This window comes from Athene cunicularia (assembly GCF_003259725.1).
Source record: "Athene cunicularia isolate RWA chromosome 7 unlocalized genomic scaffold, athCun1 chr7_part1, whole genome shotgun sequence".
Lineage (NCBI taxonomy): Eukaryota > Metazoa > Chordata > Aves > Strigiformes > Strigidae > Athene > Athene cunicularia.
Genome location: NW_020799107.1, coordinates 24,048,160 through 24,071,820, shown reverse-complemented (window position 1 = coordinate 24,071,820; position 23,661 = coordinate 24,048,160). Strand labels below are relative to the sequence as shown.

At 45.2% G+C, this 23,661-nt stretch overlaps 1 protein-coding gene across 2 annotated transcripts in view; it reads right to left on the bottom strand.

Annotated features, from left to right (window-relative positions):
• MRAS (muscle RAS oncogene homolog) overlaps positions 1-23,604 on the bottom strand; it is a 40,570-nt gene extending 16,966 nt beyond the window's left edge. Inside the window, exons 1-2 of one of the 2 annotated variants that reach the window (XM_026852846.1) lie at positions 23,395-23,604; positions 1,264-1,477 (exon numbers count right to left, since the gene is read on the bottom strand). In XM_026852846.1, coding sequence (XP_026708647.1) covers positions 1,264-1,456 — 193 coding nt within the window. In that variant the 5' untranslated portion in view covers positions 1,457-1,477; positions 23,395-23,604. The remainder of the gene's footprint in view (positions 1-1,263; positions 1,478-23,394) is intronic. The other variant, XM_026852845.1, reaches the window with a different exon arrangement.
• Positions 23,605-23,661: the final 57 nt, after the last annotated feature.

The window sequence follows — 23,661 nt, the reverse complement described above, 5'->3', positions numbered from 1 at the left end:
TGAGACATATTTGGGCACCAATTTAACAAATATTCCCTCATATCAGCTCTTAACAACCAACATATTTAAATGAACAAATGTTGGCAAGATTAATACTGAGTGAAGGCTGTTCTGTAAGGACCTTGGGGCCATTTGTACTCACTAAATTGTGTCTGATACATCCTTAAGAGTGCAACTAAGATCTTAAGTTTCCAGACCAAGCTTATGGTTTTCACAGAAAACTCCACCAGCCTCCACGTTCCACCACTCATGCCAATCTTCCAGTTTTCTGTCCCCACGCACCAATGATAGATACACAGAGACACCAAAGATCTTGAACGCCTTCGTGACGAGAGGGTGGAGGTAGAAACTCGACACAAGTGAGGTTAAATTTAGTTCGGTTGTGTTAGTGGCCACATACATGCATTTGGCTAATTAAGACACAAAATAATTTGATTGCTTTTATGTGCTATGTAATTATTCTATAAGGCCAAACAAAACTTAAAACATTTAACAGCAAGATTCTCCTTGTGGATGTAGTCAGTCTGTCTCTTGCAGCACAAACTAGTTAAGTTGCAGCTTTAGGTAATATTGGGCTTTTTCCTCACCTGCAGAACCAAGATTTTTTGGTTTATTTTTTGGGGGGTTAGCTGGTTTGGTTTTTTTGTTTGTTTGATTGATTGGTTTGTTTTGTTTTCCTTTTTAAAAAGGATCTTCAAAGAACTGAAATATTTTGGTTACAGCAGCTCTCCAGGCTGGTATTCTACCTGTGTTTAAATGAAACACGTAACTAGATATGAAAATATCACGCCTGAATGATGGGAGTTAAGAGGTGTTACAATTCTTCACTGTCAGTGGTTGACAGTTTTGATTAAATGTTCTTTCTGGTTATAACCCTCATTCAGTTACCCACTCACTGTTATTACCCAGGGGATGAGCCTAACCACAATGAAGTATCGTTAGCAATACCACCTCACAGTGCTATAATTCACCTTTTGTAGAAGCCTACCCCAAATATCTATGATGATCTATAGGTTTTTACACTTCTGCAAAAAACATTTCTGCGCAGTACTGGAACCAATGTAACTGGAAGCAGACGCTTTGCTGGAGATCAGCTGCAGACCACACACAACAGCTCACAGGCCAGTCTGCACTCAAATTCCTGGCAGCCCACAGCGGAGTAGGAGGGACACAAGGGCACAACGCACTGTGGGAGGTACTGAGGTCTATTTGCACTTAGGCTCAGCTAGAAGGGAAAGGGAACCACAAGAGTAGATTGCTTACCATCAAGAATTGCCCATTGCCCGTCTATTTCTGTGTGCTTCAGGTAGGAGTCTTCAATGGTGGGGTCATAGTCCGGCACAAAAATCTTCTGGAAAAACTGAATGGTGAGAGCGCTCTTCCCCACACCACCATCTCCAACCACTACCAGCTTGTACGTGGGGAGGTTTTCGCTGGGAACGGCACTTGTAGCCATGCTTCAAGCGTGCTAAACCTGCTGGAGAAGGAGAGCATCTCCAATCACTCGTTAGCAATGAAAAGAAGGCAACACGCACAAGGCAGCTTTTATCTGTTAACTAAGAAGTGAGGATGAAGGCAGTACTGACATCCAAAGTCCTTTTGGACAGAAGCGTCAGCACCTACCCTCCCCAACAGCTTTACCACAACTCAGACCCATCACTCAGAAGTGCAGACCACCACTGTGACTTGTTTACTCCTGCCTCGTCTACAAGGATCACTAATTGCCACCAAATACATGTGCAAAACTTTTATCATCTGAATACCTTTCCTACAGTGGCTGGGCCCATTCACCTATGCCAAAAATCACCTTGGCTCAGCACAGCTGTCAAGCTCCAGATAATTTCCAGTTGACAGTGATCAAATCCCATTGATAAGCCCGAGCTGTGCTATTCTTCACTGTGTAAGCTGAGGTACAGCAAACATTAAATGGTGCACTACCTCCTGGGGCCAAATCTGCAGGCAGAACCAGTGGCAATGGATGAAACTGGAGTTAAAGGTCCAATCCTGGATCTGCTGGCAGATAAAAATGCAGCTTTCTTCTGCCTCATTTTCAAGTTTGACAAATAAAACCAAGAAGGCAGCAGGCCAGGGATGACAGGTGGGTTTTTTGTTTTGCTTTTCTTTAAAAAAAACCCCAAAACTCAACCCTGCCATGGCAGGAAGGCTGGCTTCTGTGAATATGACACAGCCCGGAGAGCCAGGAGAGCAGCTTCCCCCGTAGTGTGGTCACACCACTCCCCTCATCTCGGGTAAGCCACAGAGGAACTTACTCTTAAAGAAGAAAAAAATTCACTGGCTGCAACTGGACAATGGCACACGTGTGAAGGAAGGAGGAGAGGCAGCCATTGCTGAATGGCCCATTTCAGTACTCAACAGCAGTGACTGCTTATTTAAGAAAAAGCCAGTTGAGTGGTTTTGCATGTATGCTATGAAGGGCAGTGCCCTCCACCCACCTCTGTGGGCAGCAGCGATGCTCACTCAAATCACAGGGGAAACGCGGGCCATCTCCCAGATTTGAATGACCACTGCATTTTTGGGGAGGTTTTTCAGACAGTTTAAAAACAAAACAAAATGCATCCTAATGATAAGGTTCAAGAAAGGGCAGTTAATTTCCTTGGTATCGGTTTTCCTGATGCAAGCCGTCCAGTGCTGAAGCAGCTGCGGTGACAGATTCTGCAGGCACCTGCTCCCATCTGGTTTGGTTTTGGTTGTGCCCACTGGGTTGCAGGTGTTGGCCGGGGTCAGTGCTGGGCAGGGATGAGGACTGCTATGGACTAGCTGCTCTCAGGGAACCTCTGTAAACTATTGGCATCCCAATCTGTATCTCCACTACTCCACACAAACTTTTGGAGGCTTTCCCAATAACAATAGCAATTTGTCTTTGCTAAGAAAAAGGATTTAACTTTCATTCTCAGAAACCACTGAGCAAGGCCGATGTGCTCGGTGCCACAGCTGGCCCAGGTGGTGCTTAGGAGCAAGACTGCATGGCTGCAGTGCAAGCTGAGTTGCTAACTAATATCATTTTATCTCACTCTATAGTGTAGAAAAAAATATTTCCAGAAGTTCTTTCATTTTTTATATTTTCCAGACAAAACCCTTTGACTCTTCAGTTCAGAAGAGGCCCAAAAGTCAACATCAAATTGGACTATTTTTCAAACAGACAAGAACATAACTACAGAATCATTTGATTTCACAGTTAAGAAGATATCTGACTTACAATTTTAGTTTCTGGTTTCTCTATTTTTTTTCTTCAAAATCACTATTTCTGTTTTATCTAAATTATTGAACCATGAAAGGTACTTTTGACCTGGTGTGCTTGGGGGTGCCACATTCCTTCCCATACACTAGAGACCTTGTCCCTTGAGAGGGGCCTTTCACAGTCATTTCACAGCTCTACTAACCAGCTTTCCCCCCACTACATACCCACCTTCCCACACATGCGGGCAGGTGCATGGAAGGAAACAAAATAAAACTAGTTGTGATCATTCACATTTGAGTTTAAGTTTTAATCACAGGAAAAAGATCCTCAGGCCAAAGCAGCTGTGGAAATTAAGCCACAATCTAAAACCCCCCAAAACATTCCATGTTAGTAGGTGACCTGAAGCATGCTGTGAGCGCACCACTCACAACACCAATGCCCAAAGACAATATCAAGATGATGAAACTTGAGCGGTTCGCTCTATGCTTTAAGGCAGTCATGAGAACAAGGTTTCCTTGATACTTTTTGCCTCTGATCATCACACCATAATCCATCTAGTGCTAGCAGGATATAACTCTGGGAGTTACATTCCCACCTACGGTCATAGTTCAATGCCAAAAGAGAAAAACTCTCCATTTTTCAAATGAATCTTCTCTTCTCTGTCCTCCCCATCACATTATGCATGACAAGGTACAGCTTGCACTTGAGGGACTTCTGCAAACACAGGAATAACTTCCCATATGCATAATCCATATGTTACGCAGGTTAAATGCCTTCACCCCTGACTAAGGTAATGTACTGGACATTTCTCCTCCAACCAAATGTATAGGAACTGTCTTAGTTTCTCCTCTTAAAAGAAAAGCCATGAGAAGTAGAGAGAGGGTGATCACAGGGGTGAGATTGCTGAGGCTAGTAAAGAACTGCAAAGGCCTCTTGTCCAAGTTGAGACAAAACTTTCAGAGCAAGAAGAAACATGATCAAGTCTGCTTGCTTCTAAACTATCTTTGGAGGAAATTCTTGAGAACAGCAAGAATTTCCACTGCAAGCAACAGCTGCTGAATGGGGAGGAGGAAAGCAAGCACCAGCTGAAGTCTCAACCAGTCTTATTGCAGTTCCTCACCATAATCCCAAGGAAATTTTCTTACCTCCACTTTTGGGAGAGTAAGCTACTTTCTCATATTTACAAGATCATGTATCAATAACCGGCATGCTTGGCTGCACAGAAACCTATGAATTTCAACTAAATTTCTCAGTTTTGCACGGAAGACCGTGTCTTCTTTCCACACAATCCTGCTTGCATCAGATGATCCTCACAGGCTCTTTAGGACAGAGCCCCCAGATAAAACCCTGCCCCCCTTACACATCCGATGACAATTTTTTGCTTTGCCCATGGCCAAGATTTCACCCCATCCTTCTTTACATGGCCAGGCAGTATAAAAGACCAATTGTTACTGACATGGCAGGGGACAGGCCGCAGATGTGAAAACCATACTCCATTTGTGCACGATTTTTGACCTCATCACAAAACCACAAGCTACTGCTCAGCAGACAAGCATTACATTTTCATTGACATTTTGTACCAGCCCCTTTAACTTGCTCCTAAGAAACCTCAAGCTTTTCTTGCATGAAATGCTTCCCAAAGTACTAGGATAATATTTAGCCCACTGTACAAACTGTGATTCTGCCCAACACACTTGCGGGTTGAATCAGGGCATTTGCTTCCCATTGTTTCCATCATTTCTTAGACTGTATGTTTAAGCTACCAGAATGAGTATTATGTAGCCTGGGGAGAACAGCAAGAACTGAACCAAAAAAAAAAAAAAAAAATTAAGAAAAATAATGTCAAAAACTGTAGGTTGGTCTGTTGAGCACAACCCCCATATTTTAGGTGATGCTAGCATAAACAGACAAAAACTTCTATTGAGTGTCAAAGGGCAGCAAGTTTAGATGTTTCTCCAGGGCTGTTTCTACTGCTCATGGAAACCTTCCTCCTTCTACTGAGATGACAGGTCCTGCGCTCCCAACATGCGGGCACATAATACAAAACTCTCCGAAAGCCAAGTACTTCAATCCCTCTAGATCTCCACTTGCCCTGATTGATAACCAAAGCAAGAAAACAGCTCATGCCTTGACAAGATTATCATCTAAACCAGACAATAAATCAAACCTTCAAAACAACATATGTCACCTCCTGGAAAACATTAAACACTCCCAAAGGTGTGCAGAGCTTCCATGCCAGCTGGTTACATTGCTATGGGCTAGTGCGCAAGACTTGGGCTGATTTTCATGTGTTTTTGGCACGAGTACTGACACAGTTCTCCTCAGATGGGAGCAAGAATAAGCGTGTTTGCTGTAGATCTGACTGAGAAAAACGAAGCACAGGCGTTTTTATCTATTGTCTGAATACAAAGCAGCATGTGGTAATACACTAATAAGCTCTGATGATAATCAACTTACGATTTATATAGTTGTTTATTTTGAAGGAGCCAAAAGAAGGATCCATACCCTACGCTGACAAATGCTGTCAGGACTCTGGTTAAGTCACTGGAAGAAGGGTGATTTATACCACCGTCTTCATATGTACTGGCAAGATCTGTGTCCTGACAGCACAAGCCAGTAATGCTGAAACAGCCAGAAATGTGGCTACTTCTGGGGTAGATGGCAAGGAAAAAAGAGAAACCCAAGAATATCACTGAGGCTCAGTCTCCTCTGCAAAATGATTTTTTGTGGAGGCAGAATAAACTGTACAAACCCCCTTTTACCTGTTTGGACACGGGGATGGAGTGGAAGGGCTGAACTAATCCCTTGGAGCAGCCAAGTAATATAAAACCACCAAAGATGGAGAAATTCAGCTTAGTTTGTGCGACTGGACCACCAAGCCCCAACAGGTCACCACAACATATAGGTAGTGTGTCTAATCCCCATCCTCATTGCAAAACTTGTCGTGAATGCAAGTGGGACGGATCTCATCTTGTGTAAATCATAATTTCTGTTCATCTGAGCAGAGGTATGGCCACATAAGACAATAATAAAATAGACCCCAGATATTTGATATTCGATGTGTGAGCACACCTAATCCCCGGTTCCAGATCTGCTGTCCTGGAGGCAGAGCTACCTGGGCAAAGCCATTATAGAAAGAAATGAGCTCAGAACTAAGCCCTGTATTTGCAGAGGAGGTTAGTGCAATTAAAGACACCAGCTCCCTGACAGAGAGGCCCAGCATGACAGTGATTTACAGTCTCCATGGCAACACATGACACAAATTGCTTAATTCTGTTATGAAACCTCAAGAAAAAGCTGCAGCAGGGTCTGTGTGGGAACCACCAGCTCCCTCCTCCTCTGCTGCAGCTCTCCAAAACTGTCAACTTTAGGGACCCTGCGGCCGCTATAACAGTAAGCTGAGATTTAACATATACTTAGGGTTATGTATTTATGTTGACCAATTCCATCAGCCCATGGCCCAGAGGAATTTTTCTATCATCAGTCTGCTTTGGTCCATGGATAGCTCTTCACATAAGCCCTGGCAGAGCTCTGTGTACCTGAAGACACCAATCTCACCTGAGGCGGAGGAACACTATCAGCCATGAGGATGCCAACTACTCCTACAGTTGCAATTAATGACTCTTCCTCTAGCCACAGCTCACTCAATTATGCCCTTTTACCCGGCCACTTTGCAAGCATTAGCAGCTCCATGCAATGCCTCCAGGGCTGAAACTCTGCAAGATCTGAACACTTCCCTCTCTGTTCCTCTTGCAGACTGCTGGTTGCAGCCACACAACCACCGCGACACACCCAGAGACGCTCGCCAGGTACCAAAATAGTTCAGCCTTATGTGTTGCAGGCAATCTTTTGGACTGGAAGCTACTGAGAACCCTTGAAACATGGGACATGCCCTTTTAGGAGGCAGCTGTCTCCCTTGAGCCATGCTGATCAGGACCAAATTGACTTCAGGAATTTCTCCCTCGAGTAGGCATGACTGTGTCCCAAACCTTCGAAAGCCAAAGGACCCGTAGGTGTATGAACAACTACCGCCAATTATTATTAAAGATGATTAACTCTTAGCCAGGTTCCCTCCAGTCTGTCAGATTTCCTGCCTGGTCAATGCCTCAAAAAAAGGACACACTGAGCAATAGCTGGAGCATGTGCAAGCCTTCAGTGGGAAGTCAGCATGGAAGAGATCTGTCATGTGGGAAGCCAGAGCCTGATACCCTTTGTAGTTCTGGCACTAAATTCTTCAAAACCCAAGTGAAATTTCAAGTCTCTGAGGTTTACTAATAAGGAGGATCCTGCCAGGTGAGAGCACTCTCAACTCCCATCAGCTTCCAGGAGATCTGATGGAGCCCAGCACCTGGCAAGATCTGCACAGGAAATTACAGGCACTTCCTTTTGGAGCAGTGATCAAAGCACTGTCAGACTGCTACTAAAGAGGAGGGGAAAAAAAAAGGCATAAACCAACTGTTGTTTAAAAATAAAATCCTCAACCCAGCAATAAAGAGCTGCAACTGGTTGGGTTTTGAATCTGGGGGATGTAGCTGTAGGTCCTGGAAGTGGCCTGGTGAATTCTCCTCCAGCACAAAAAGATGCTATGCCCTGAGGGCTGTGCTCCCTGAACCCCTTACTGGCGTCCTGTGCCAGTCAGACCTTTTCTCCTTTTCAACCCAGGATCTCATCGCCTCCCCCACCACACAGATGCTGCTCAGATTTACTGTACGAGAAAGAAAATGCACCGGGGGAGTAATGAAGCACTTGAGATTCACACAAAAGGCAGCTAAAGGCAGTAGCTGCCTGAAGAATACTTGGTAGTTATTTCAGGAAACATGGAATTATAGTCTGAACAAATAATAATAATAAAAAGCCGCGTCAGTGGAAATTGCTTAGGTGGTAGGCGGCCCCCCGCCTCCCTCTGCTGTGAATCCTTAAGCGATAAGAAGGAGCCCTTGCTGTAGGACTGAGCAGCAGCTTTCCCACGGCCAGGCTGGGCTCAGGGGCTCACTCGTATTTACTTGGAAGCACATGCTTGTCCGTGTCCTGATCTGTATATAAATGCAGGACACCACGCGTCAATCATATCAACAAATGTCATCCAAAACGAACTCTGTTTCCCTCCCCCAACTCCTCCTCCACCTCCCACAACAACTCTATTAATCTTCAGCCTGTTTCTGTCAGTGATGTAGTGCCCTTTCCAAAATACGTAAGAAGATTCCTATGATTCTGACAAGCCAATAGTCAGATACGGAAGCCAGATTATAATTATTTTTTAAATTAAGTCAGATTTGGGTCATCTGTAGAGTTATAGCACTGCTGCTACCAGTTTTGTAGAAGAATCCAGATATGCAATCAGAAGTCAGCTATGTGATATCTATTTCTCTATCTTTCTGACCTTAATTAAAACTATGTAGTTGCCAGTTTAGGGGTGTCCATGGAGGTTGATCCAAGCCTTTTGCCAAGGCATGAAATGAGAGCATTCCTGCACAGTAACTGGGGCCTGATGAAACGGATGGCTCAGCTACTTTTACTTCAATCACTTCTTGTGTGTTTAAATCCATCATCCCCTTCCTTACTCATTTATTTCCAAAGCTCTTGGGATATATAATGGGATGACAGATTCCTGTATTGAATCTTGAAAATTATTCACTAGTGAGGCCAGGAATGCCTCTCCTATGTTATCATGGAACCAATGAAGCTGACCTAAACATACTGTAGCAAAAAGTCAGATGGCCAAGATGTTCCCCTGCCCTGCCCAGCCAGAGATAACACAAGAACAAATTTACAGTGGAGGAAGCAGCTTCAAATTCCAATAGCTGCCCTTCCTGCTCGCACAATCCCTGGAAATGGGCAGCTTCCCTCCTACACATCCCAGCCTGCTGACACACCAATAAAAAGACCCCAAATCCACTGCCCTGGATGGTTTTGCTGCTCTTATACTGCTCAGTAAGGTTTCTGAAGCAACAGCCCTGTTTCTGCTCAGTTTGCAGGCAGATGCTCTGTTGCCTGCATGTGGCCCTGCTGCTGGTGATGCAGCCAGATGTGCATGGCACAGCCAGATGTGTGTGGCACAGCCCTCCTGGCCTCAGCCAGCACCGCCTTGGGCAGGTAGAAGCGGCCCATGCGATGAATTTGTGCACCACAGCTCGGAGCTAGGGGGGGTCCTGAGCAGCACCAAGAACTGCCCAACATGGCTCCACCCTGCCTTCCCCACCATGGCCTCATGACCCCTGCCAAAACAAGGGGTGCTTGATAGTATCCACCCACCTTGATTGTATGCACCCACCCCACCACCCAGCTCCTTGATGGCTCGCTGCACTGCGGTCTTATGGACATCACGCCGTGCACAGGGCAGGCATGGCTGAGCCAATGCACAGACTTCATGGCACCTACGGATGCTTTGGAGATGGTTTATGGATGGAAAGGGTACAGGGCCATCTCATTCCAGTCACCCTCCTGCAAATCAATCAATGCATTTGGCCCCAAGTTTTTCTTCCAGTCAGGCTCAATTCTGTATTTAATGCTTTTTACATCTCTGGTGTTGCTACCCATTGTCTTTTGGGATGTAAATGGCTTTTTAAAGACTCCCTTCCCTCCTGTCAAACACACTTTGCATCTCTTGAGACAGATGTAAAGAGCTCAAGGCTGCAAAGGTCCCTGGTAATAACATTTCCATGAGAGTATGAGTGAATCCTATCAAGACCAGGCTGATGCTCCCTCTCTTGGGGCAGATGGAGGAAGGTGCAGAGAGTGGGAATCTTCAGGTATTTCCAAAACCTATCCTCTACATCAGATCTTCTCCAAAACTTGACTGATGACTACCCTTTCCAGGCAAAAAGATTATGAAAAAATAGATAGCTTATTCCCCTCTCTGCACTGCAGCGCTCCCTGGAATTACCTGTGAACTATGGGGCAGCACAGATGTTTCTGCAACATTTCTACATCCCAGGGCACAGGGCAAACTTGTAGGGCTGTCAATTTTCTCAGGCTCCTGGCTTGAGGACAGTCCTGCAACCCATTTAATACTCATTTACAGGTACAGAAGAACACAGAGCGTGCTGGTCTGTGATGCTGGAGCTTTTTAGTAGAGCTTCACGAGTATGGACTTCAGAAGATGAAAGAACAGCCATCTCCCAGGTTTACCCAAATAGACACCTGGCAGATTCTAGGTAGAATGTCATGACTCTAGATCCCAGAACCATGTGCAAAGCCGTTTTCCAGGCATTTCCCAGGTCCATGTCATTACTCTGTCATTTGGAAGACTCCAAGATCTCATCGCTGGCCCAGGACCCATAACAGTCATTTAGTCATTTTTTCCAGGCTTGTTACAGCGTCTGCCAAGAGCATGAGGCTCCTATTTACGTACAACATGCTGGTAAGGTGACTCTGTACTTGGCAAATCCAACGGGCTTGTCTGAAAGAGGAGTGTGGGCAGAGCTCAGGGTCGGGTACCAGAGTAAGAAGTGGGATGTGGGGGGCTGTGAGCCCCCACCTCTGCCGTACATGTGGTGATGTGCAGCTCCATGAGGCCACAGCAACCCCATGAACATGCCTGAGGACAGGGTGCATGTACAACACCAGCATCCTAGCCACGTGCCAGGCCAGCCCTGGTGTTTCTTCTCAGCCCTTCTCTTTGGCAACCTCCTCAGCTGTCAGCTCCATCCCCACTGTCCTCCTGCTCCCTGCCAGCCTGGGCAAGCCCTCCCAGTGACAAATACACACCTTGATGCTCAGACCAGTGGGCAATGGGCCAAACCACCCTTGAGGAACAGAGTTTACCCATTCATGACTCAATTCCTCCTCCTATCAAGTGCATTCACCCTGTCAGCACTGGAGAGAAGCATCCCGCAGATACCCCTTTGGAAAAGATGTACCAGGGTCCCAGCCAGTGCTGCTCAGTACCTGTGCTTTGCTGTTGAATGCTCAAGTTTCTTCTCAGGTGTCATGAGTGGATGATTTCATATATCAGAAATCAGCAGCTGAAAATCAACATGTTTGATAGCAGCCTATGCTGACCCAATTTTAGACCCCTGTGGCCACACCTCACCCCCCAGTTTCAGCACAGACCTGCATCAGGATACGCTAAGCCTGGTTCATTCTATATTCAGTCTGAACCCTCTGCCTCAACTTTTCAGTCATTCAACTTGCAGCCATGTGGGAGGGTATATATGTACATTCATTAACACTTCCATTATGCCCCATGGTTTGGCAGGTGGTGCTGCATTATGGATTTAAACAGTGCCAGCAAGTGAGTCTACAGCACTTCACTGGATTAGCATTCTATGGGAAATCATACCTCAAAAGTGTTTTGCACTCTCGAGAAGCACCTCTGATGAATGAGGCAACAGCAGGGCTCCAACCACCACTACCTCTGTGCAATCACATTAGAAATTCACTCACAATTTCAGGAAAAGATAAACCCCCTCAAAAACCAATTGCCATTTGGGAGAAAAGGCAACAGCAGAGTCTCTCCCCAGTTAAAGGAAAAGGCAGAGGCACACCCTCTGCTGCCATTGCCACAAAGCATCTTTCACACACACCAAACAATAACATCTTCTGCTTCTGCCCTATAAACTGGTTTTAGCATTCACATGGGAGAAACACACCACACATGTTATACTCATTTCAGAATTCAGCCTTCAAGGTACTCAGCTTCCCAGCGACACACGCCGAAGATGATGCTTTCTGTCTAATCATCGAGGGCATTAACAGATGACCAGAAGCTGTGCAGTCAGATTCCCCAAGGGGATGCTGTCCTGGAGGGATGAGGACATGTGCTGGGCTACAGCCAACCCACTGAGGACCTCCCTCCCCTCAGCAACACAGACAGCAAACACACCACTCAGCATTGGTGAAGGGGCAGATAAGGACCTTTGATGGGACAACATTGGTTAGACACAGATATCACCACACTGCTCATCACTGACTGGGGCTGGACACACCCCCTTCTCCGTAAGCGTGAGCGGTACTACGTGCAGTTGTACCTGCATTGGTACAGAACGCTGCCTCCCACAAGTGGACAGGGCTTCTGCTTTACCTGGGTAATGGGAAGGGTTGTTTCACAGGTAAGACCACGCATGGACTGAACAAAGCAAAGTAACTGGCCAAAGTTTCTGAGTCTAGACTAACTGAGGTCAAATCAAGAGCTACTTTCACAGAAGAACCCCTGGTCATCGATTACCTCTTCCTGAACATTGTTTTGGTTCAGTTACTCTGCTCTTTTGTTTGAACAGGTTTCCTTGCTCAGATTCTCCTGAGTTTCAATCCCCTACAAAACTTGGCTGAGAAGTTTCATAAAAATGTTTAGGGTCTGCCATCAGAGCCCAGGAAGATCTGTTTTTAAATCCCATCCACCACACAGCTGTGAAGTACAGCAGTATCCTGCTGCAGAGTCACAACAAATTCAAGACATCAAGGTCTTTTCTCAAAAATAGTGGGATGAAGTGTTGTGTTGCTCTCACAGCAGATCTCATATGCTATTCCTATGCCTGTATAGTGCCATTATTTTTAAACATCAAGCAAAGAGATATTAGCCTTAGTTTTGGCAATTTGTGTAAATCTCTCATTTATGTCATATTTTACATACCAGACTCACAGAAAGAGCAAGAAACTTGGATCTGGCCCTTCTTTGAACTGCTGAGTTCTCCCTATGGGACATTCACTCTACATAGGGGTCTTCATATGCTTCAGTACATTCAAGGACACTACAAAAATAAATTTTGAACTGAAAAACAACTGTAAATATTCTTATGTTTCATCTTGACCTTGTGAGCTATAACACAACATAGTATGGTTTACCCTGATGGTGTCTTGACATGTTTCTGCATATAAAAATCTATTAAAAGCACAGATAGAGACAGCATGGATTGCAGCCACTTGGAAAAAAAAAAAAAATAAAGCCCCAAAGCATTAAGGGCTGCTAAGGGACAAGATTACTTTCATCTTGCCACAGCATGTTTCAATTTAACCACTGCATCTCTCAGCACTTTTAGTTCATATTCTTTTACCGCACAGAGACAATTTTGGTATACGCCCAGCCTTAGGAAGGGGAAATGGTATTTTGGGTCATTAGCTCCACCCACCGTGTCCACCCACCCCTCCACTCGACAAGGCTTTTGAAGTGCACTGGTCTCAAACAGGAGCCAGAGCACATTAGCCTGGGGTCAGGAGGGCTTGGGGAGCTGAAACACTCCTGAGGTTGGGAGGCATTGCGGGAGCTTGTTGGTGCCCAGTGGCTTTGTCAGCAAGTCTCTCATCTCCTGCTGCCCATGAGGACGCTGCCCAGGGCTGCCTGCACCTCTGTCCCCACCATGGACACTAGTAGCCACTGCCTCACCTTCCCCAGCTCCTTGTTCACTGCCTTGAAGGTGGTAGACCTCCACCCACCGCCCGAGTTGAGCAACCCTTCACCACTTTGGCTTAGATGACTCCTCTTTGTCCCTTCCCATCTCCCAGCTAGACCTGTCCATCTCTTTGTGAACCTTCCCAAGCCCATGCAGACTGCAACTACTATTATTTTTCTCTCTCTTTTTTTTTTTTTTTCTTTTTCCCCAAAGCGGATAGGCGATCTGGCCTCCAAAACAAAAGTTGCTCCCAGTGTTTTCTCCAACAAAAGGATTTATTCTTACGCTGTGCAAAACCAGGATATGCCTGAAAACACAGTTTTTCTGCTTTGCCTCGGCAACCTAACACTTATTCCTCTATTCTTCTGAGGCTGGTATGTAAACAACAGGGAGTGTCTTGCTGTGCTCAGGAGACCTTAGAATAAGAGTTGTATTTTGCTGCCCTCCTGGATCCAGTAAGTCATCCTCCTGAGGTTCAAAGAGTTTCTGAAGCTCATAATTTAAAAACTCAAGGAATTAAAATGGGTTGCTGGAGATCTTTACCAACAGAAAAATAGACTGAAACTGTTCTGTTATTTAATAATTCAAATCCCAGATGCTTAATTAAACAGACTTGCTACATTGCAAAAAGAGTAAGAAATTATATATCTCCTAGCTAACTTTGCTGATGAACATGAAAGACTTTTCACAGTTTGCAGGCTTTCAGTCCAAGTCAAACTTTTGAAGATGGACTTAATACTCTACAGGTAAATTTCATGTAACAAAATACTTGTGGCTCACAGAGCAGGGGTGATGCAGCATCGTATCTGCACTTCTGTGCTGCATGGAGCCATTTTGCAGAACGTGCAGAGGAAAAGATGCTCAGCAGAGCATTTTAACAGACTGAACCTCAAGAAAAGCAAATGGTCTGCTCAGCTCCTCATGCCTGCCATTTTGACAGTTTGCAGATTAAATGTGAAAGCATCCATAGCATGTGAAGGAAACAGAGAAGCCTCTCTCCCAGCACTCTGCCCTTGAGCTACAAAATATTTTCTGAAGAAAGAGCTGCAAGTACTCATTCAAGTCCACCTCACTGCTACAGTTCATCCCAATCTTTGGACCTCTAGTCCAGAGTTATGATCCTTCACCAGCTACCACCAAGGTCTCTTCAGGTAGAAGTGAAGCAGGACGTGCACAGCATGGGCTCAGGCGATACCTGCCGCCTTCTCCAAGGCCAGTTATGACAGATGTAGACTTGTGGCTAGGCAGGTACCTTAACAGTGAGATCACGCTGCTCTGAGAGCTACGATGCCAATAATGTTGCACTGTTGTTTCACAGAAACAATTTTCAACAGTTTAGGGTTTTCCCAGAGCACTGGGGCATGTCTCCTCCTCCGAGATGAGCTCCGGACTCTTGTACCCACCAAACACCAGCAGCTATCAAACCAACCTCAACCGAGCAGCAAGCACTACTGAGCCAAAGGCACTCCTCCACTGATCTCCCCCTTCCCAGTTCATCACCCCACAGCTCAAGTCCCTTCATGACTCCTTCTTGGATTGAGTGCTAGGTATCAAATAACTTCTTCACAGAGTCCTACTTTATAGATAGATGTTCCTCACCTGGCAAGTCTTGTACTTAGGCTGGTGACACTAATAATTCCATACCAAGTAATACACAAGACATCAGCTGTGTATTTTCTGAAGATCACAATCTCTACTAAATTACCAGCTGTCTATGCAGACCACTCAAGAGCTATCTGGGCATGTTAAGTACAGATGACAGACCCGATAACAGCGTCTAGATGTGCCTGAAAGATTAAATTCCATCTGCATCCTGTTACTTTTTGTCACTTCATACCTTTTTGGAGTCTTTCTATGTGACAACAACCAACTGGTGAGGAGTTTGTATTGCAAGTTCACAAACTTGCAAAAGAAAATCCTCTAAATGCTTTTTTGGAGTGATCAGGTGCCTGGAGATATGCTACAGTGGATGTTTTAGTAACCCTTTAAGTGGGAAGGTCAGTTCAAGAAAAAAATGGATGGGACTCCCACTACACCAGTGTCCATTAACATCCTTTTTACTCAGGTTGGGTGGGTCTTTGTTCCAGCTATTGTATATCAGACTCACCACTGGCTTTGTGCTTCCAGGAATGCAAACAGCAGATCCTTGTTCAACAGCTTTTTAACCCCTCTTACATTTCCAAGATGAGCAAGTATTTGTTTCCACAAACTAGAACCTGCCTTACATTTTTACAGCCTTTTCTCTTTTCCAGTGTACCCCTCAAAAATATATTGAAGGAAGCTTAAACATATTCATTTTCATACTGTAAGATCAATTCTTAAAAAAAAAACAAACCACCAAACAACAAAACAACAAATGAAACAAAAAGCCCAATAAACCTGAAGATTTCACTTTAATAATTAATTTCTGCTCACTTCGAAAACCCCTCCTCTTGAATACATGGGCAAAACAGAGAAGCTGCAGAGCACCTTGCTGTTACCAAATCTGCATTTTCCAGGCACATGACACTGTCTGGGTTTGTTGAGAGTCCATCTCCATCCCCTGTTCTTGGCCCACCCAGCAGTGAAAAAACAGTGCCAGTCCTTCCCCTACCTATGACCAGAGCTGAGCCACACTGGCAAGCAGACACTTGGAAATGTGAATTCACTGGCCCTCTCAAACAGATCACTATCTCGTTAAGGAACTTTTAAATAAAACAAAACAAACACCAACACTTGCACTTTATAACTAAGTGCAAGCCAACTGAATTAATGTCAAGACATGCCATAAGTGAAAGTAGCCAAACCCTGGCGTCCCTGTGTCCCTAGCGGGCTCTGAAAGCAGCGTCAGACCTCACTTCTCTCTGGGATTACAGCTCCTGCAGAGGAGCGGGCTGAAGCCAAGATGTGCCCTGGCTCTGCCTGCTCCCGCTCGGTGCAGGTACCTGCTCAGGTGGTGCTGCAGGCATAGCCTGAGAGGCACAGGGACATCTCTCCCCTGGCTGTGACCAAACGAGGTGTGACTTGGCAGCCGAGGACCAGTAACCTCTGAAGGGCAAAATCTCTGCCGCAGCCTGTGGCTCAGCGAGCTCCTGCCTCAGCCCAGGGAAGTCGACAGCACTGAGCACTCCCAGGTTTTTCAAGAAGAGCATTTCATTGCAACCAGCACAAGGTACTTGATACGAGCCTCGAGCAACGCACAGTGTGACTTAGAACTGACTTCACTGGGCTTTAGTTTGATCCGTAAATCCTTGCAAGTGTTGCTCAGCTCCCGCTGCCTTCAGCCTCGCAAGAGGTAGACATAAATACTTAGCATTAGCATAGCTCCTCATGACTCATTTTTTCTCCTTTTTAAATATAGCATCCTATAAATGTGGATACATTCTGAGCAATAAAACTCATATTAATACTGTTCATCATGCAACCGAAAGAAAAAATTCCTCCCGCCAGCTTTGCGACAGCTTCCTCCCCCAAAACCAAAACACTGGTGCCCCTCACAAGGCCAGGGCGGAGCGGAGGCAGCTATCCTCTGTCACAGAGCCCAGGCAGCACTGGGACACAGGGCAGTGGCAGCAGTTGTGGAGCCAGCAGCTGGGCATAAGGCTTCATCATCAACCCTTCCACTCATATCAACTTTATTAAAAAGAGCAGAAAAGGGTCTGGGCAGAGGAAGAGCAGAGATTTGCCCAGAGGAATGGAATTTTGATAGCTGTGAAGCAGCCTGTGGCAGCACTGGGGAAGCTGGGCTCACTGAAGTGGTGGTGGCATCTCTACCTGGGGGATGCTCCTCATTCCTCATCTTCCCCCAGACACACATCATCTTCCTGCCTTCATCATCAGGCTTGAGCCTCCCTTCTTAGAAAAGCCAAACCTCACCTTGTCTAGCCAAGGAAATGCCCCAAGCTGCCTCAGAAGCACCAAGGAGGAACCTGATGGGAAAAGCACGGACCAGAGCTTGGTGGTTTTCATGGGAATTGAGACCCAGTTTCAGCACCCTCTTGCCTGTCCTACTGCAGATTTTCCTGAGTGATCTTGTGTGCTGTATTTAGCTTTACCGAATACTCCAGTTCCCCAGCTGTACAAGTGAGATAAACAGCAGGTCTCTATCTCACAGGTATGTTGCAAAATAAATAGATTTGCATTACAAGTGCTACAGGAATGCTTTAAAAATCGCACAAGTACCAAGACTAATCCATCACTGCTCAAAAAAACCCCAAACACTAATAATAAATTAAAGTCTTACCTACACAAACATAAATACTAGAGTATGCAAGACTGTTTTCTTAGTTTATGTTTCTTCTGATAACACTGTTTGCCCTGGTAACTCAAACTGTTCCAGTCACAAGTTGTTTGAATTCAGTGCACCAAACCGTGTCTGAAGAAATATATGTTTTGCTCTGTCTACAGTGACAGCTGAGACATCAGTCATCCTTCCAGCTGCCCTAAAGACACTGCAGCAAATATATACACACATCCGTCCTGCTGTCAAGTGACTGAAGAATAGGCATTTTTACATCTTGGACCTCTCTAGTAAGATTACCCATGAGAATCTATTTTCCACGGTGTTTTTCTAATTGTTTTTCAATCTCCTTATTTAATATCTAAAATGAGTGGAGAGACAGAGCTGCCATGCTCGTCCTAGAAACTGTCATTTTAAAGACATGATAGCAGAAGCCTTTTCTTAAAACTTCCAGGAGTGTGTGGCTTAAAAAGCTCACTCCTGTTTAAAATAATGACTAAGACTCTTAGGAATCCAACTCCCAAAGTCACACAGGTAGTTTTGAATATGTTAACCTTTTAGAGTAATTATGCCATCAAAGTTCCAGTCAAAAGCTGATGAGCGTTACTAATATATGCCGATGAGTGAGCCTGTAAGTGAAAGACCTTCTTGCTTTATTTACACTCCAGTAAATCAGAAAGCACACCAAGACTTATTTTCACATACAAGAGTAATAGACCTGACCCCAGGAGACACTTAGTGAGGTTAACCCACAGCCCAGGGAGCAGGTTTATTATAAACTATCTGCAAGCTGATGCAGTTGTACTTGTTTTCAGTGGAGCTGATGTAAACTTGGAGCCACTGTTTGGTCTTCAAGTGGACTAACACCAGTCACTAAATAAACCAGTGGTCTGGCCCACCATGTTTGATCATTAATAGTCATCATTCAGATGGGAAATAGTCCCCAGGAAGTCCTCAGTGACATTTATCTCTAGAACTAGAACTAGGCTGATGCAGTCAGGAGTTGGCAATAACCAGAGAGAGCAGAGATCAGCAAACCATTTGGGGGCATTTCCCCTACCTTTGGGAAAATACGTAGATTTTCCCCTCCATGAAATGAAGCAGCTACTTCAGGTAGGTTTGGCAAGTTAATACGGGAATGAGAACTGTTGTACATTCAAAAGAGAAGCATTGTAGGAAACTATGTGTAATTTGCAGCATCAAAGCTTAGACAGTGAAGGGCTAAGATGGATGAAGAAAAAAAACATTTTTACCACACTACATAAAGTTATATATTTGGTACAACATTCTTTCCAGAAGCAGATCTTCTGAAAGAGAAGGGAAGGCAGGCATTATGTTATCTGTGAGAAGGTGAAGGGGTGTCAGTGTGCTTTATAAGCTGCTCTATAGTAGTAGTAGAAGAAAGTAGTTCAAGATTTTAATCTCAAGCCCATCAATGGCAAACAAATTCTGAGGCAAACAAGATTTAGCCAAAAATTAAAAAAACCTCTCAGTTGCAAAAGCACCGAGCAATTCTGGCCAGAAGAGAAGCAGCAAGAAGGGGAATATATTCCCAGAGTATCTCAGATACTTAGATGCCTTCTGAATTATCTCCCAACACACCCCACAAAGAAGAAACTTCTCCTACCCCATTTTAAAAAGAAGAAAAGTGGGCTCAGTGAGAGGCAGATTCACAGTTATGGGTATCTATAAGAGTTGCTGACCTTAGCCTACCTGCCTTTGGGCAGTCTGTGACAGAGAAGGTACCTGGGGGCAGGTTTCACATCTCTCCAGCAAGCTCCAGCCATTGGACTGGTCTCTGTGATGAAACCTATACATCTGTGCAGCACTAACCACCACTTACTGAAGAATGAGTGTCTGAAGTAGTAAAAGTAACAGGAGAGTCAGTAATAAGCACCAGAAATACTGTAAGTACAGCAAACTACTTAAAAATATCATTAACCTCTCCCAACCCTGCCCTCATCCCTTTCCTCAATCATTACTTCAGGAGTCATATATTTATATAATTATTTCATCATCTAAGAACAGGTGGCCAGCTTGCCATATCTCTATGCAAGACTTCCATATGTATTAGTCCTCTGCTGACATTTTCTCACATATACACACATGCATGGATAAGCAATTGCTCCACTACATTCTCAAACAGAGAATAAAAGACTCATAAATCTGAAAAAAATGAGTATGCCAGAAAGTTCAGTATCTGAAGCTACAGCTGTTCATTTCTTCTCTCTGTTCAGAAAGGGCCAGTTGTGGCTTATTGCAGATGTTATTCAAGTTGATGGACTTGCTCTAGATTTACACTGGATATAAATACTCAGGATGTGACCCACTAGAGCGTTGGACCTTCGTTTCCCCATGGAAAAAAATACAGCCAGTGACATTCAAGTAGAAAAGTGCTCCCCTCCCCACCCCCACCCCCTCTGTCTTCTGTCAAGTCCCTCTGTACGCAACAACACGAGAAAGAAGCAGTAACTCCACCAAGGAGTGGGCTAACGTTCCTCCCATCTGCTAGTCCCACACTCATTCTGTTTTCATTTGGACCAAATCCTCCCAAAGCCTTCTGCTTTATACTTCATTAAAGTTGGGTGCCTCAGACACCAGGAATAATATTGTTCATCTTTGAAAAGTAACTTTCAGTGCACATTTCCGTATCTTTTAACACCACTTCTCTTCCTCAGCCCTGTCTACAGTACTGTCATGGAAGCCTGTAAATGAATTCCATATTTTCCATATTGAATCTGTCCCCTAACGCTGATCTACTTATTTATGACAGTAAAAGCTTATGCAAACACCACCACCATGCAAAAACACTCCCCTCTTCATTCCCACAGATTCACGTTAATATTCTCCATCTCCAGAGTCTGGAGTACGTTCTGTGTTGAGGGCTGCACATTCCCATGCTGAGGTGCAATCCCTCCTGCCTCTATCTCTGCAGGTAAGGGAGGTAAAGGGATGTGCAGTCATAGAGAAGTTACAACTCTGAGACAAGGGCAGCTCCTGCGTGTAGGGGCACCACACCGCAGCCGGGGCCCTGCACAGGCTGCAAAGGCTGAGCGAGGCTGGCGCGAGGAGCCACCATGAGTGACAGCGTGGCTGCAGCAGCGCAAAGCAAACAGATCAGGCAAAACCAAATTAAGACTGGTCTAGTTGGTGCCTGAAGCCTAAAACTTTCATAGGGCAGACTGATTCATCCTAATAAATTGACTCACCTGTACCCAGCAGGTCAGCAGGGATGCCTGGCTTGGCAACTGCGGGAGGTAGGTAGCGACTCTTGGCTTGAATCCAGCCACAAAAAAAATTTCACACCCAAAGAGATAAGATAAAAAGGAAAGGGCAGAAATGAAAAAAGCCAAACAGCTTTCTTCAAGGAGCTCTCCAGAATGAAGAGCAGAAGGGAGCAGAGTTTCTGCCCCTGATAGTCTCAACAGCAAAACACCACTGGCAGCACTTGGTGTGAGCTAAAGGGCCATGCAGGTCTCAGGTGCAGGACGCTGTTTGTGTCTGCAGTTAAAGAAGAGTTCTAAGGAACCACAGCACAATGTCAACAATAATGATTCATCACATTCACTTTTCCTATATTCACTTGTCCTTACGTTGCCCTTGTGTCCTACTTTGCTAATGACAACACCAGCTCACATACAGGACGACTCCTCCTCCTCCTTCCAGTCCCCAAATGCTATGTCTCCCCCAGTGCCAAAAAATGTGTGGGGAGAAGGAAAGAGGTCCTCTCTAACCATCAGATAATTCAATTTTATTCCTCGCTTTTGTTAGCCTCAGTCCCAGTTTAAGAAAAAAAAAAAAAAAAACCCAACGCAAAACATACCAAAAACTCCCCCCGTGAAGAAGGCATGCTTTGTTTCTGTAATTCTTAGTTCCTCTGCAAAAAATTTTGAGCTTGTGAAAACACCCACAAAAAACTTCAATAAATAGAAACTGCCTTTCACATTATTTCTGAAAACAAATGCTGGGCTGGCTCCGACCCTGGTGCAGCTGCTCTGGTTTGGGAGTCTTGCCGGTGGGGTGTTTGGCCCTCTGCAATCTGGGCCACACACTATTGTGTGGGATATCTCATGGAATGGAGGAGCAAAATCAAAGGAAGTCAAACAAACTGATGCAGAACTATAATAGAAGAACGTTTCTTTTTCTGTATGCAATATTATTTTTAAAGAGATGCTGTCAGTTTTGTATTTCCAGACTCTAGTATATAGAAAGAAATCCTATCTCTATTAGGCAGTCCAAAACTATGGTACCGGTACTGAGAGGTGGGTTTTTTTAAAGCTATTACTTCATAATTTCCTTGCCACACCCTTACTCTCCCTTTTATATTCTCCTAGTTTTCCTTAAATTAATAGACCCCATTTTTGCAATGCCCCTAACAGATTCAGAGCAAGAGACAAGCACCTTTCATAAAGAAAAGTGACAGCTGACCCATGCAGTTTTAGGCCTTTGAAATGCATCTCAATTGTGCAGAAAGGGCCTGAGATAATCGGAAAATTTCATAGTGAAAATTCAGAGAGCACATCTATATCCAGGTATGACTATAAAGTTGGTGCGCTTGTTCTCAGTACCAACTACCGTATGATCAAATGTTTCCAGATAAGACATAAATAGAACATTTCTATTCAATAGCATCCTGTTAAGCCTGCCACCAAAATCCAAATTTAGAGGACTTCAGATACCCAAGGAGTTGGTGTCTTAGATTTTCACACTTCTATAACATTAGGTAACTAATGTATAAAAGTGTAGGCTGATGGGTGCAGAAGGGCTACAGCTACCCATGCTGGGGGAGAGCCTCACACAGGGGTCAGGACTCTGCTGTGCACAGAACCCCATTCTCTACTCTGAACTGCCACAGAGTAAAGTGCCAGTTTGTTGCATAAAGCGATGAGCTTGACAGGGAGGGTTACTAGAGCAGCAAAGCACAGGATGCTGAGACTGGTCCACCCAACGTCTAACTCTTAACTTGCAGCCAGCGTGGCTTTATCTTAGTTTCTCTGTCTGGGAAGCAGTGTTTTCTAAACACTGTTTCTAGGACTCTTGAGACGTTTAAAAAAAGAAAAAAAAAAAAAGTTACAAACTTTCTTTCTAATCCTCTGCAATCCCAAACACAAGAGCTGAAAAGTCCTTGTCCTTCAGCTGTGGTTCAGTCTGTTTTATTAAAGCAAAGAAAAAGTAAAACCAGAAAAACAAACAAAAAGTATCTCCTCCTCTCCTTGCTTCTTTGTAATGAAAGATAACATCTGTATCTGTCTTCTAAAAGCCTAGCAAGTATCTCAAACGAACGAATCTGAAAGCTTTCACACAGTATTCGGTGGTCCAAGAGCAGTTTTAAGGCAGGATAAATCTTGCAATACACAGATCAGAACACGCAAGAGGCAGGAAAGTAAAGGCTTAGCGTGGCTCTGAATCGGCTGGGGGTAAAAGACCCCTGACGTGACAAAAATCCAACAAATCCTCAACTTACAAAGATCTTCCACTACGCCGCGTAACTCCGAGTGACCCCCTCTCCCCGCCACACACCCAGAGGAAGGCACCAGACCCACCGCGGTCCAGCCACTGCTTTACCCATCCCACCTCCCGGGCGTTCCCCCGGGCACGGAGCGCCCCCGCCGCCGCGCAGCCAGACCCGCGGCACAAAGCCCTCGTACCGTCCCGAGCCGGCGTCCGGCGGTGCTGGGAGCGGCGGCTCCGCGGCGACAGCCCTCTCCTCCCGACACCGATCCGCGGCCAGGGAAAGCGGCGGGGCCCGGGCAGCGCTCCTCCTGCCGGGGGGGCTCATGCCAGAGCGGGGCACCGCATGGCAGCAGGAATTACTGGAGGAAGAGAGAAGGGGAGAGCCCGGCCGCCGTTACCGCCGGGTGTCACGGTGATCCCACCCCTCCCGCGGGCTTTTCGCGCGTGGAGCGCCGTAACTC